At 42.6% G+C, this 13,767-nt stretch overlaps 1 protein-coding gene and 1 long non-coding RNA gene across 2 annotated transcripts in view; one reads left to right on the forward strand and one right to left on the reverse strand.

Moving 5' to 3' along the window:
- Nucleotides 1-13,767, forward strand: part of LOC110485978 (protein kinase C alpha type) — a 244,639-nt gene that overhangs the window by 132,035 nt on the left and 98,837 nt on the right. Inside the window, exons 4-5 of the mRNA XM_036940643.1 lie at nucleotides 939-1,050; nucleotides 3,516-3,644. Coding sequence (XP_036796538.1) covers nucleotides 939-1,050; nucleotides 3,516-3,644 — 241 coding nt within the window. The remainder of the gene's footprint in view (nucleotides 1-938; nucleotides 1,051-3,515; nucleotides 3,645-13,767) is intronic.
- On the reverse strand, nucleotides 4,367-7,559 carry LOC110485982. Its single transcript, XR_005035503.1, has 2 exons — nucleotides 6,998-7,559; nucleotides 4,367-6,958 (listed from the first exon to the last, which is right to left on the reverse strand). It is a non-coding gene; the product is annotated as an uncharacterized LOC110485982 (long non-coding RNA).

The raw sequence follows: 13,767 nt of genomic DNA on the forward strand, positions 1-13,767 counted from the left end.
GGTGTGAATACGTTGCGAGTACGTTCTGAGGGCGCTGTACACATTATGGCGGAGTGGCACTTAGAGAGTACTGTAGTACAGTAGATCAGTTCCAGCTAATAAAAAGTCCAACCGTAACGTAAGGTGCAGCCATTGCTGTGGCTCAGACGATCGGTCTACATGGGATTGGACCTACTCTTGGAAGTTTTATGTTCGCCTCAAGTGTGGCTGCAGTTAATTCATTGGACAACCACTTGAGTTTTTGATCATGGGCATTGGTCCACATTGTGCCGATTGCAATCAGTGCACGATCAGAGCTGGAATTCTGAGCCTGCAGGACATGCTCTTTGACAGCTTTCTTTTATTTATTTTTTTCAGATCTTTTAACAGCACCGGTCAGTGCAAAATAGAATGAGAGGTTTGGAGATCGCGATGGTTCTATTTAGAAAAGTACTGTATCCTCTCCTTTTTAATTCTGTAAAATGTCCCTGTTTCAATATTAGAACAGTCCTTGCGGAAAGGATTTTGCCCTTAACTTTGTCTGTTTAATTCATTTAATTTTTGCTTCTTTCCTTTCCTCATAGAAAGATACTTTGCCAAGCCAATGCTGAAGAACATGCTTTGTATAGACAGTACAAGTTTTTTTTTTTTTTAAGTTGAAAAAAAAGTTTTTCATTCAAACTAAATGACTAGCGCTGACTCATCTCATGTATCGACTCCAATTATTACTCTCATACCTTTTTTTCCATATCCTGCCACGTCTGGCTCAGTTGAATAGCGTTTCCATCATTACTGTGTCTGTGGAAAAGGAACTTGAACTGTACAGACGGGAGTTAATAACGCTACATTCATGTTTTGGGTACCTTTTTCTTTCTGTTGCATCCCCCCTCTGATCATTCTGCGTATTGTACATGGTTATACTTAACTAACGGCTCACCATGTCTCTCTTGTCTTTGCAGGACCCCAGAACCAAGCACAAGTTCAAGATCCACACCTACGGCAGCCCCACCTTCTGCGACCACTGTGGCTCTCTCCTGTACGGTCTCATCCACCAGGGGATGAAGTGTGACAGTGAGTAATGTACCCTCGTCATCCACTTTAGACTGGGGATCCCGACGCACCACCTGCGACGTAAACATTTAAGCTGACACGCGGTGCACCTGGCTTGTGGCCAATCCAACCGATAATGGAAGGCTGATGTTACACCCGTCGCTGTCGATCCCACCCACTGATGTCGTCTGGTTTGCTTGGGTAGCTAGCTAGCAGGCTACGCTGAACGAAAAATGTAGAGTTGTTGGTCCCCGTATTTCATGAGCTGAAATAAATTAGCTGAAATCCACTCACGAACGGTTAGTGCTGACTGCTCTTCCCTTTAACAGACAGACAGATGGGAATGCCGATTGGGGCCCGTCTAAAGTGGACAGAATGCTAAATGCACTGGCAAGCCAAAGAGGATATGGAGCTCTCTCCTTATACTGAAATGTGTTCTAGTGGGCTATGATGGAGCCAGGAATGCTGTGATGAAGCTGGACCTCGCTGGTGAAAGTGGTTTCTTGATTTGAAGAGGTTTATGTTGGCTAGGTGTTAGTAACACCCGGGGAGTCATTTCATAACAGCTAATGTTATCATTCTTTGCCAGTGTTATGATTATGTCATTATGCAAAAATGCTCCAAAACAAACCTTTTAATGTTAGAAAAATGATGACATTTCTATCACACATTTACTTACATAACTCATGTAAATTATTATGAGGTACATAATGCAGCTATCTGGTCTAAAAGTTACCTGCCTCATTCCTATGATAGGAATGTAATGCATTTTCCCAGGCAGACAAAGACAGCTTCACCAGCGTGTTTGAATTGCCCTGCTTATTGGTTTCCTGTAAAGCACCGGCTTGGCTGTTTGTCAGCACAACGCCTAACATACGACTGGATTCCCTTAGCATTCCCTGGGTTAGCATGATGTCCATCACATTACACCACAGCTCTATTGTTGCTTCACCTTTTTTAAATGAGCCTGTCAGAACTGACGTTCTGTGTCTGACTATCATTGCCAATCGCCAGTTTGTGTAGCCTTCAAGTCACTCTGACAGCTTCCACACAACTTTATGATTATAATAATAATATATTATATTCTTACTGCTGATGGGATGTCAAAGTAATGCGAGCAGTGCAAACTATACTGAACAAAAATATAAACTCAACATGTAAAGTGTTGGTCCGCATGTTTCATGAGCTGAAATAAAAGATCCCAGAAATGTTCCACACGCACAAAAAGCTTACTTCTCTAAAATGTTGGGCACAAATTTGTTTACATCCCTTGTTAGTGAGCATTTCTCATTTGCCAAGACATTCCATCCACCTGACAGGTGTGGCATATCAAGAAGCTGATTAAACAGCATGGTCATTACACAGGTGCACCTTGTACTGAGGACAATAAAAGGCAGCTCTGAAATGTTCAGTTTTGTCACACAACACAATGCCACAGATGTCTCAAGTTTTGAGGAAGTGTGCAATTGGCATGTTGATTGCAGGAATGTTCACCACAGCTGTTACCAGAGAATATAATGTTAAGTTCTTTACCATAAGCCGCCTCCAACCTCGTTTTAGAGAATTTGGCAGTACTTCCAACCGGCTTCACAAATGCAGACCACTTGTATGGCGTTGGGTGGTCGAGAGGGTTGCTGATGTCAACGTTGTGAACAGAGTGCCCCATGGTGGCGGTGGGTTTATGGTATGGGCAGGCACCGAACACAATTGCATTTGTGTGAATGCACAGGGATACCGTGTCAAGATCCTGAGGCCATTGTGAGGCATATTTTTTTTAAGGTATCTGTGACCAACAGATGCATATCTATATTCCCAGTCATGTGAAATCCATAGAATAATGCCTAATGAATGTATTAGAATTGACTAACTTTCTTATATGAACTGTAACTCAGTAAAATCGTTAATTGTTGCATCTTGCGTTTATATTTTTGTTCCTTATGAATACATAGCTCTGAGTCTGGCTAGCACTGGCAGGAGTATGGGGTAACGTTAGTTACAGTGTGGTGAGCGTAGCTGGTTGTGGCAAAATGACTTTCTACACAATGTTGGTAGCTAGCTAGCAACATTAGCGAAGCTAGCTGCACAGTCACATTGGCTACCAAGCAACATGAGATCATTTCTATATTCTGGAGTCAGTGGAAACACCATTTGAGCTAGCCCACCAAGGCCCGACACGGGTTGATTTCAAAGTTCCAATGGAAACAAGGCTTTAGATGTGCTCAAAGTACATTCAAACAACTTTATTGCCATCGCTCATACTGCACAATGAAGTTAAATTACAATTCTGTAATATTGCCGAATGATGATTTCCATTATTTAAAACTGCATTTCCATTTCCTGTCCATTCCTTCCAGCAGTTTCCCCTCTGAAACACACACATGATTCCAGAGATCTCTAAATATACATTATCAAAGCTTCTGCGCGGCTTTATTCATTTATTAGTAACATTTTTCTGTCTGTCTTTCTGTGTGTCTGCATCCCTTCAGCCTGCGACATGAACGTGCACAATCAGTGTGTGATGAACGTGCCCAGCATGTGTGGGACGGACCACACCGAGAGGAGGGGACGCCTCTACCTGAAGTGTGAGGTCACAGAGGACAAGCTGCAGGTCACAGGTAGGCCTCCGGACCGGACCATCTCTCAGACAAATCTATTTCTCACTGTTTGTCCCAAATGGCACCTTATTCCTTGTATAGTGCACTACTTTTGACCAAAGCCCACAGGGATCTGATCAAAATCAGTGCACTATGAAGGGAGTAGGGTGCCATTTCATGCGCATCCGTTTCCTCCTTCCCCAGTGGGGTTATGATGCGTAATGGCTGACGAGGGCTTCCTCTTACCTTTTCACAATCAGTCCCAACCATCAGTCCCCAACCACTTTAGCTGTCAGTTGCCTGTTACAGCCCCATATTGATTGATAAGAAAGAAACCACTTCTGGCCACAAATCCATTCACAGCATGGATCGCTCCCACCAGGCAGTCATCACCACTGATTCCTGGCAATCTATGTGTGTGTTCGTTCTTGTGGGCGTGTGCGCCCATGTGCATGTGTGCTCCCTCTAACCTGAGCCTACATCGATTTCTATCTACACAATTGTCAATCGCATCAATAGGCCCAGGCTTTGAAAACCATTCCGTTTGTAAAAACACCCGTTCACAGTTCAATAGATGAAGTGAACTGGTTATCATACCAAATATCCCCGTTGTATGTTTTTGAGTGACAGCAGCCCAGAGACAGCATGTGGTCAAGCAACCATCACTTAATAAAAGCCTCCAGTCTGCAGCCTACAGAGACACGGGTCAATTCCCTTTGGTACACAGATCAATACTGTGTGTGCTTTCCAAATAGCACCATGTTCCCTATATAGTGTGAGACCAGCGTTGAGGAAGGCGGTCTTTATCGCGCTGTTGGGCCGGGACCAGCCCCGCCGAAAGCGCAGGTCCGTGTTTGTCCAGAGATGGTTAAAGTCCCGAAAGCAGGCAGGGGAGTTCCACCTCCTCATTCAAGAGCTTCGGCTGTTTGGAGAGGAACTCCGAAGTTACTTTTGTCTGGACCGAAGCCAGTTCGATCACCTGGTTGGAGCCAGGATCGCCCAGATGGATACCAACTACCGTGAGTCCATCAGCCCAGTTGGCGATTTGCAATTCTACAACGACAAGGGTACATATTCAATTGTACTCTTGGCTGTAGTAGACGCAATCTACTGTTTCCGTGTTGTCGATGTTTGTGCTAATGGCGAGGGAAGTGACTGCGGGACCCTCCGGGACTCTGCCTGTGGCCAGGCACTTCAGGATGGCACCCTGGATATTCCACCACCTGCATCACTGTTCCCCACGTCTTCGTCGGCGATGAGGCCTTCCCTTTAAGATCCAACCTCATGAGGCCCTACGCTGGACGCCAGCTGCCATTGCCAAAGCCTGTAAGGATCTTTAACAAATTACTGTTCGGGGCAAGGTTAGTTGTTGAATGCGCCTTTGGGATTCTGGCAGCCCGATGGAGAATGTATCAGAGAGTGCTTGGTCTCAGCCCCTCAAATGTCGATGCCTGGGTGAAGGCCACATGTGTTCTCCACAACTACCTGCGGAGGTCATTCCAGGAGCCGCTCCGGATGGAGATGGGCACGCCAAATGTTCACCTACCTGATGTCACCAGGGCAGGTGCCAACCACGCCCCCAGACAGGCACTCCAGGTGACCACCTACTTCTCATCACCAGCAGGTGAAGTCCCATGGCAGTATGCCGTGGAGTGAAACAGCTTTCTTAAGAGCCCCATAACACAAAGGTTATTTTAAGAACCATCCACCGTTGTCCATAAAATAGTTTTTTCCCCCAGATGACTTTATATATCATTGTCTCTCTTCATTTGGAAGCTATATTTAAGTGAACTTTGGGAGTGAAGACCACACCTTAACCCCTATTATACACACCTGGCATGGTACATCAGGTGAGCGGGAGCACTAATTAAGGTTATACGACATACAGTTAGTATGATAACAAAGGGAAAGGGTAACCTAGGTAACCCAGGGTCCATACAAATAGTACAGTTTACCACCATGTTCACTGGCCTGACAAAATACAGGTGGGAAAATGAAAATGACTATGAAAACATATTTTAATAAGTATTCAAGTACAGGAAAGAACATGGTGTGTGTGTGTGTGTGTGTGTGTGTGCATGCGCGACAAATAAATGTAAAAAGTTAATGTGTAGCCTGTAATCTGTAAGAGAACAACAAGAGCATGTATCTTTGGCACACCTGCAGACAGATACAGGCACTACTCATAAAGCCTAGACATAGTAAGGGAACTTCAGGCATGGCCATAAAGAGCGAGAGGACAGGGCACTGGAGATCTGAGGTACCAGAGAGGAGTGGAGGAGAGGTATGTGTGTCTGTTTCTGAAAAAATATAAATAATATGTAGCCATAACACAGCTAAACAAACAAATGGCCCATGGACCAGTCGATGGAACTTAACTTCACAAAAAGTTTCAACACCCTGGTTTGAAGTGGTTTTAAATGAAATAAATATATTCACCTTTAGTCTCGTAAGAGACCAACAAGAGCATCTGTGAATTCTCCGGTATATAAGTTTCAATTCTGTCAATTCAGAAATGTACGTAACACTAATAATGAATGCTATCCTAAGACTTTAGAAACAAACGACTTTATGAATTGACTGAATTTAAACGGAACTGACATGTGTGAAAAGAAAGGTACACTGAGGGAGGTCAAAACAACAACCAGACAACTCCTCTCCTCTTCCTGTCCTTCCTGTGAGCTGGTCGGCTAAATGGAAGGGAAGAGGAAAGACAACAACCAGACAACTCCTCTCCTCTTCCTGACCTTCCTGTGAGCTGGTCGGCTAAATGGAAGGGAAGAGAAAAACAACACATACACGCTTAACATAATAGAACACCATAAAAGGTGAGATTTATGTTTACACTATACAAGCAGTATATGGTTGTTAGAGGCATAAATTGGAACAGTGTGGTAAAGTTGGTAATACGTGCTGTTTACTCATGGAATTTGTATTTCAGATCAAAAGATGAATGTGACAGGCAAATATTTAGACAGCAAACTGTTGTTTTAGGATATTTTCTAACCCAGAAACAACAGCTATACATTTGCCTCATATTAATACTTTGATCTGAAATACCAATTAGCCAACATGAGTATACTGTAAAAATGACCTACTTTACTTCACTGTCGCACACTTATGACACTACCTGTGATGTAACAAACAAAACAATTGTACCATTGAACTCGGCTTCGAAAAGCAGCTGATACATTTTAACCTTGACTGCTGCTTTTGTTCGCTGAGGCAGCCTCTTCAGTGTTGGCACCAGGCTCATGGTAAAAGAGGGTCTCTTCATCCTCCTTCCTGTGAGCATCAGGTTGTGCTGCATCCCTCTCGACGGCTTGGAGGAGAGCCTCCGCTGAAATGAGTTGAGTGGATCTGGGGGCTGGTACATCCTCCGACGCCTGGTGTGACGTTGTTCCTCTTCGTTTGTCTCCACTGCCACATCCTGTTCAACGAGGTCCTCAGTGGTCACTTCTGTGAGGTACATAATAATCTCAGGTGGTCCTAGATCCAGAGGTGCTTCCTCCATTTCATCATCTTCCATGGCTGCACCGGTGGTCATACTTGTGGATGATGTAGATGTTGTAGAGGGTCTCGCTGTACTGGTGGAGGTGGTGGTCTCACTTGTAAATGACGTAGAGGGTCTTGATGCACCGGTGGCGACAACACAATGGATGAGGTCGTAGAGAGTCTGGCTGTAATATTGCCACTCGTTGCCCTAGGCACAATAAATGGATCCAGAAAAGGATGTGGCAGAAGCACCAAGGCTGTTGGCCTGAAGCTGCTGACCCAGACCTCTTCTTCTCTTTCTCTGCCCTTCTCTCTCCCTGGTACCTGTCCCTGAGTCCTCTCCACTTCCTCCTACAGTCTTCTTCTGCATAGACATGAACATGATAAGCCAAACCATTACCAAGCATAACTATAGTTATTAGATAGCTATCATGGACATGTCACCTACTGTACACACACACACACACACACACACACACACACACACACACACACACGGTTATCTGACCAAATGATCAGGGGTACAGTAGTATCTACCATTTCTATTACTATTTATTTGACATTCACACTCTTTCAAACATGATTATTTGGGAATTTCTCACACACACACCTCATTGGCTTGGTTAGCTAGCTAGTCTTTGCTAGGTAAAGCCCCACCTTATCTCAGCTCACTGGTCACTCACTATATTAGCACCCACCCATAGCACACGCACCAGCAGGTATATTTCACTGGTCACCCCTAAAGCCAATTCCTGCTTTGGCCACATTTCACTCCAGTTCTCTGCTGCCAATGACTGGAGCAAATTGCAAAAATCACTGAAGCTGGAGACCCATATCTCCCTCACTAACTTCAAGCACCAGCTGTCAGAGCAGCTCACAGATCACTGCACATAGCCCATCTGTAAATAGTCCATTCAACCACCTCACCCCCATACTGTTATTTATTTGTTGCTCCTTTACATCCCAGTACCTCTACTTGCACATTCATCTTCTGCACACCTATCACTCCAGTGTTTAATTGCTAAATTATTTCGCTACTATGGCCTATTTATTGCCTTACCTCCCTTGCACACACTGTATATATACTTTTTCTTCTCTCTATTATGTTATTGACTATGTTTGTTTATGTGTAACTCTGTGTTGTTGTTTGTGTCGCACTGCTTTGCTTTATCTCGGCCAGGTCACAGTTGTAAATGAGAACTTGTTCTCAACTAGCCTACCTGGTTAGATAAATGTGAAATAAAAACATTTAAAAAAATGTGTCCAACCGCATGTGACCGTCTGCAAAAGATACCTGCATCAGTATAGTTGCCTAGCTGCGCAAAATGTTATGCAGCAGTGATGTGAAAACGCAGTCAGTGTGTTCTAAGCATTAGATGGCTAACAAATACTAGGATGTAAGGGATTATAACGTCATAACGAATCATTCAAAACATGTACAGTTGACAGCAATATGTTAGTTAATTTAGAGACAAACTATTATGCATTTATTTTTGTCATAAAGTTCATTTTTCAAAAATCACGATTTAGCAAGCTAGCTGACTAGCTTTATGGGTGTTGTGACATGGGTATGAAATTGTAATTCTGGTTGTTTGTTTTAGGGACTCCTGAAACAACCTGCAAACCAGGCTGTCGTCTTGTGAAACAGTGGATCTAAAGAATCTAGCTAGCTACAACATTAACTGCAAATTAAATGTACAATTTTGTATGCTTGCCTTGCTGATATTTGCCATGCAATGCTGATAGACGAATAACGTAGCTAGCTATGTTCTTGCTTATTGTGCAGTGGAGGATAAAAAAATACCTGTATGCCTATGGATGTGTAGAAAGCGATCTATATACATGTAGTTATTACCATGCATGATATCCCCACATTCTAGCCTGCACATTTAATATATTCACTGATCACGTACTCTCAGTTTAGGTATGAATGTCTTTGAGGTAATTTTTCAGTCATATCCAATACCAGGAGTATCAAATGATTTGTCTTTGAATGATGCTGTGTCTGCATGGGTATGTATTACAATTATACACTTCAACAGTGTTTACCGATCTTTGTCCTGGGACATCAATGGTTACACTGTAACTAATATACTATAAACAGGATTTAACTAGCTAAAGGCTAATTTGTAATTCATATATACAGAAATAAAACATTTAAAAACAGTACACTACACTTCCTATGCATGATGTTGTCGTGTCTTTACTCTCATTAAATTGAAGACGTATAGTTTTTATCAAAGATTCTCTGTAATTAGTATTACGCGTTTAAACCAATTAATCATGTAACTGTAATTAACTAGGAAGTCGGGGCACCAAGGAATATATTCAGATTACAAAGTTATCATTTCCTAAAATAACTTTTCAGATATTTTCATATCTGATCAATAGTCTTCTGATTAATGAATTATTTACTTTTCCTCACGTTAGTCTCATTCCAAACGACGTAAACTGTTGGTTATCTGCATGAACCCAGTCTTCACTCAGTCATCCAAACATCAACTGTCTTAAATAATTGATTTATTAACTAACTAAACAATCACAGAAATGCATAAACAAAACAAACAAAGTAAATATGGTTACAAGAAATGATAGGAGAATGTGCCCTAGTGGGCTAAACCGGCATGGCGGCTTGTTAGACAAAAGGGAAGTGGGGGTCGACTAAGAAGTCACTACAGAGTTAATAATTATAACAATTGAAATGCTAATCCTTTACACAAGAACGCTCACTCATTCGGGAACAATTGCAATCAATATATATACAGTGGGGATAACAAGTATTTGATACACTGCCGATTTTGCAGGTTTTCCTACTTACAAAGCATGTAGAGGTCTGTAATTTTTATCATAGGTACACTTCAACTGTGAGAGATGGAATCTAAAACAAAATCCAGAAAATCACATTGTATGATTTTTAAGTAATTCATTTGCATTTTATTGCATGACATAAGTATTTGATCACCTCCCAAACAGTAAGAATTCCAGCTCTCACAGACCTGTTAGTTTTTCTTTAAGAAGCTCTCCTGTTCTCCACTCATTACCTGTATTAACTGCACCTGTTTGAACTAATTTACCTGTATAAAAGACACCTGTCCACACACTCAATCAAACAGACTCCAACCTCTCCACAATGGCCAAGACCAGAGAGGGTGTAAGGACACCAGGGATAAATTGTAGACCTGCACAAGGCTGGGATGGGCTACAGGACAAAAGGCAAGCAGCTTGGTGAGAAGGCAACAACTGTTGGTGCAATTATTAGAAAATGGAAGACGTTCAAGATGACAGTCAATCACCCTCGGTCTAGGGCTCAATGCAAGATCTCACCCTTCGTGGTGCATCAATGATCATGAGGAAGGTGAGGGATCAGCCCAGAACTACACGGCAGGACCTGGTCAATGACCTGAAGAGAGCTGGGACCACAGTCTCAAAGAAAACCATTAGTAACACACTACGCCGTCATGGATTAAAATCCTGCAGCGCACGCAAGGTCCCCCTGCTCAAGCCAGCGCATGTCCAGGCCCGTCTGAAGTTTGCCAATAACCATCTGGATGATCCAGAGAAGGTCATGTGGTCTGATGAGACAAAAATAGAGCTTTTTGGTCTAAACTCCACTCGCCGTGTTTGGAGGAAGAAGAAGGATGAGTACAACCCCAAGAACACCATCCCAAACGTGAAGCATGGAGGTGGAAACATCATTCTTTCGGTATGCTTTTCTGCAAAGGGAACAGGACAACTGCACCGTATTGAGGGGAGGATGGATGGGGCCATGTATCGCGAGATCTTGGCCAACAACATCCTTCCCTCAGTAAGAGCATTGAAGATGGGTCGTGGCTGGGTCTTCCATCATGACAACGACCCGAAACACACAGCCAGGGCAAATAAGGAGTGGCTCCATAAGAAGCATCTCAAGGTCCTGGAGTGGCCTAGCTAGTCTCCAGACCTGAACCCAATAAATCAAATCAAATCAAATTTTATTTGTCACATACACATGGTTAGCAGATGTTAATGCGAGTGTAGCGAAATGCTTGTGCTTCTAGTTCCGACAATGCAGTAATAACCAACAAATAATCTAGCTAACAATTCCAAAACTACTACCTTATAGACACAAGTGTAAGGGGATAAAGAATATGTACAGTGCCTTGCGAAAGTATTTGGCCCCATTGAACTTTGCGACCTTTTGCCACATTTCAGGCTTCAAACATAAAGATATAAAACTGTATTTTTTTGTGAAGAATCAACAACAAGTGGGACACAATCATGAAGTGGAACGACATTTATTGGATATTTCAAACTTTTTTATGCTCTGGATCAACTTGTACGACAGCGTGTTCCAGTTCTCGCCAATATCAGCAACTTCGCACAGCCATTGAAGAGGAGTGGGACAACATTCCACAGGTCACAATCAACAGCCTGATCATCTCTATGCGAAGGAGATGTCGCACTGCATGAGGTAAATGGTGGTCACACCAGATACTGACTGGTTTTCTGATCCACACCTCTACCTTTATTTTGAAGGTATCTGTGACCAACAGATGCATATCTGTATTCCCAGTCACGTGAAATACATAGATTAGGGCCTAATGAGTTTATTTCAATTGATTGATTTCCTTAAATGAACTGTAACTTAGTAAAACGTTGAAATTGTTGCATTTATATTTTTGTTCAGTGTAAGACCATTCTGATGAAATGGATTTGAGTTTTGTGGCTATTTACTGAGAGAAATGTTTGACTGTATGCGGGGACTATATGACATATGTGGCCTGCTTGGAGTGACATGTTTGTGGGATGTGAGAAAATAACCATTAGGAAAGGCAACATAATGACAAGTAATGCGTGTGCGTGTCTGTCCGTATGTCTTGTCTGTCTGCGTGTCGTCTGTCTCTATCCGTGTGTACAGTGCCTTGCGAAAGTATTCAGCCCCCTTGAACTTTGCGACCTTTTGCCACATTTCAGGCTTCAAACATAACGATATAAAACTGTATTTTTTTGTGAAGAATCAACAAGTGGGACACAATCATGAAGTGGAACGACATTTATTGGATATTTCAAACTTTTTTAACAAATCAAAAACTGAAAAATTGGGCGTGCAAAATTATTCAGCCCCTTTACTTTCAGTGCAGCAAACTCTCTCCAGAAGTTCAGTGGGGATCTCTGAATGATCCAATGTTGACCTAAATGACTAATGATGATAAATACAATCCACCTGTGTGTAATCAAGTCTCCGTATAAATGCACCTGCACTGTGATAGTCTCAGAGGTCCGTTAAAAGCGCAGAGAGCATCATGAAGAACAAGGAACACACCAGGCAGGTCCGAGATACTGTTGTGAAGAAGTTTAAAGCCGGATTTGGATACAAAAAGATTTCCCAAGCTTTAAACATCCCAAGGAGCACGGTGCAAGCGATAATATTGAAATGGAAGGAGTATCAGACCACTGCAAATCTACCAAGACCTGGCCGTCCCTCTAAACTTTCAGAGGAGAAATACAAGGAGAAGACTGATCAGAGATGCAGCCAGGAGGCCCATGATCACTCTGGATGAACTGCAGAGATCTACAGCTGAGGTGGGAGACTCTGTCCGACAACAGAGGACAACAATCAGTCGTATATTGCACAAATCTGGCCGTTATGGAAGAGTGGCAAGAAGAAAGCCATTTCTTAAAGATATCCATAAAAAGTGTTGTTTAAAGTTTGCCACAAGCCACCTGGGAGACACACCAAACATGTGGAAGAAGGTGCTCTGGTCAGATGAAACCAAAATTGAACTTTTTGGCAACAATGCAAAACGTTACGTTTGGTGTAAAAGCAACACAGCTCATCACCCTGAACACACCATCCCCACTGTCAAACATGGTGGTGGCAGCATCATGGTTTGGGCCTGCTTTTCTTCAGCAGGGACAGGGAAGATGGTTAAAATTGATGGGAAGATGGATGGAGCCAAATACAGGACCATTCTGGAAGAAAACCTGATGGAGTCTGCAAAAGACCTGAGACTGGGACGGAGATTTGTCTTCCAACAAGACAATGATCCAAAACATAAAGCAAAATCTACAATGGAATGGTTCAAAAATAAACATATCCAGGTGTTAGAATGGCCAAGTCAAAGTCCAGACCTGAATCCAATCGAGAATCTGTGGAAAGAACTGAAAACTGCTGTTCACAAATGCTCTCCATCCAAACTCACTGAGCTCGAGCTGTTTTGCAAGGAGGAATGGGAAAAAAAATTCAGTCTCTCGATGTGCAAAACTGATAGAGACATACCCCAAGCGACTTACAGCTGTAATCGCAGCAAAAGGTGGCACTACAAAGTATTAACTTAAGGGAGCTGAATAATTTTGCATGTCCAATTTTTCCGATTTGTTAAAAAAGTATGAAATATCCAATAAATGTCGTTCCACTTCATGATTGTGTCCCACTTGTTGTTGATTCTTCACAAAAAAATACAGTTTTATATCTTTATGTTTGAAGCCTGAAATGTGGCAAAAGGTCGCAAAGTTCAAGGGGGCCAAATACTTTCGCAAGGCACTGTACATAAAGATATATGAATGAGTGATGGTACAGAGCGGCATAGGCAAGATACAGTAGATTGTATTGAGTGCAGTATATACATATGAGATGAGTATGTAAACAAAGTGGCATAGTTAAATAGAA

This window comes from Oncorhynchus mykiss, chromosome 13 (genome assembly GCF_013265735.2).
Source record: "Oncorhynchus mykiss isolate Arlee chromosome 13, USDA_OmykA_1.1, whole genome shotgun sequence".
Classification (NCBI taxonomy): Eukaryota; Metazoa; Chordata; class Actinopteri; order Salmoniformes; family Salmonidae; genus Oncorhynchus; species Oncorhynchus mykiss.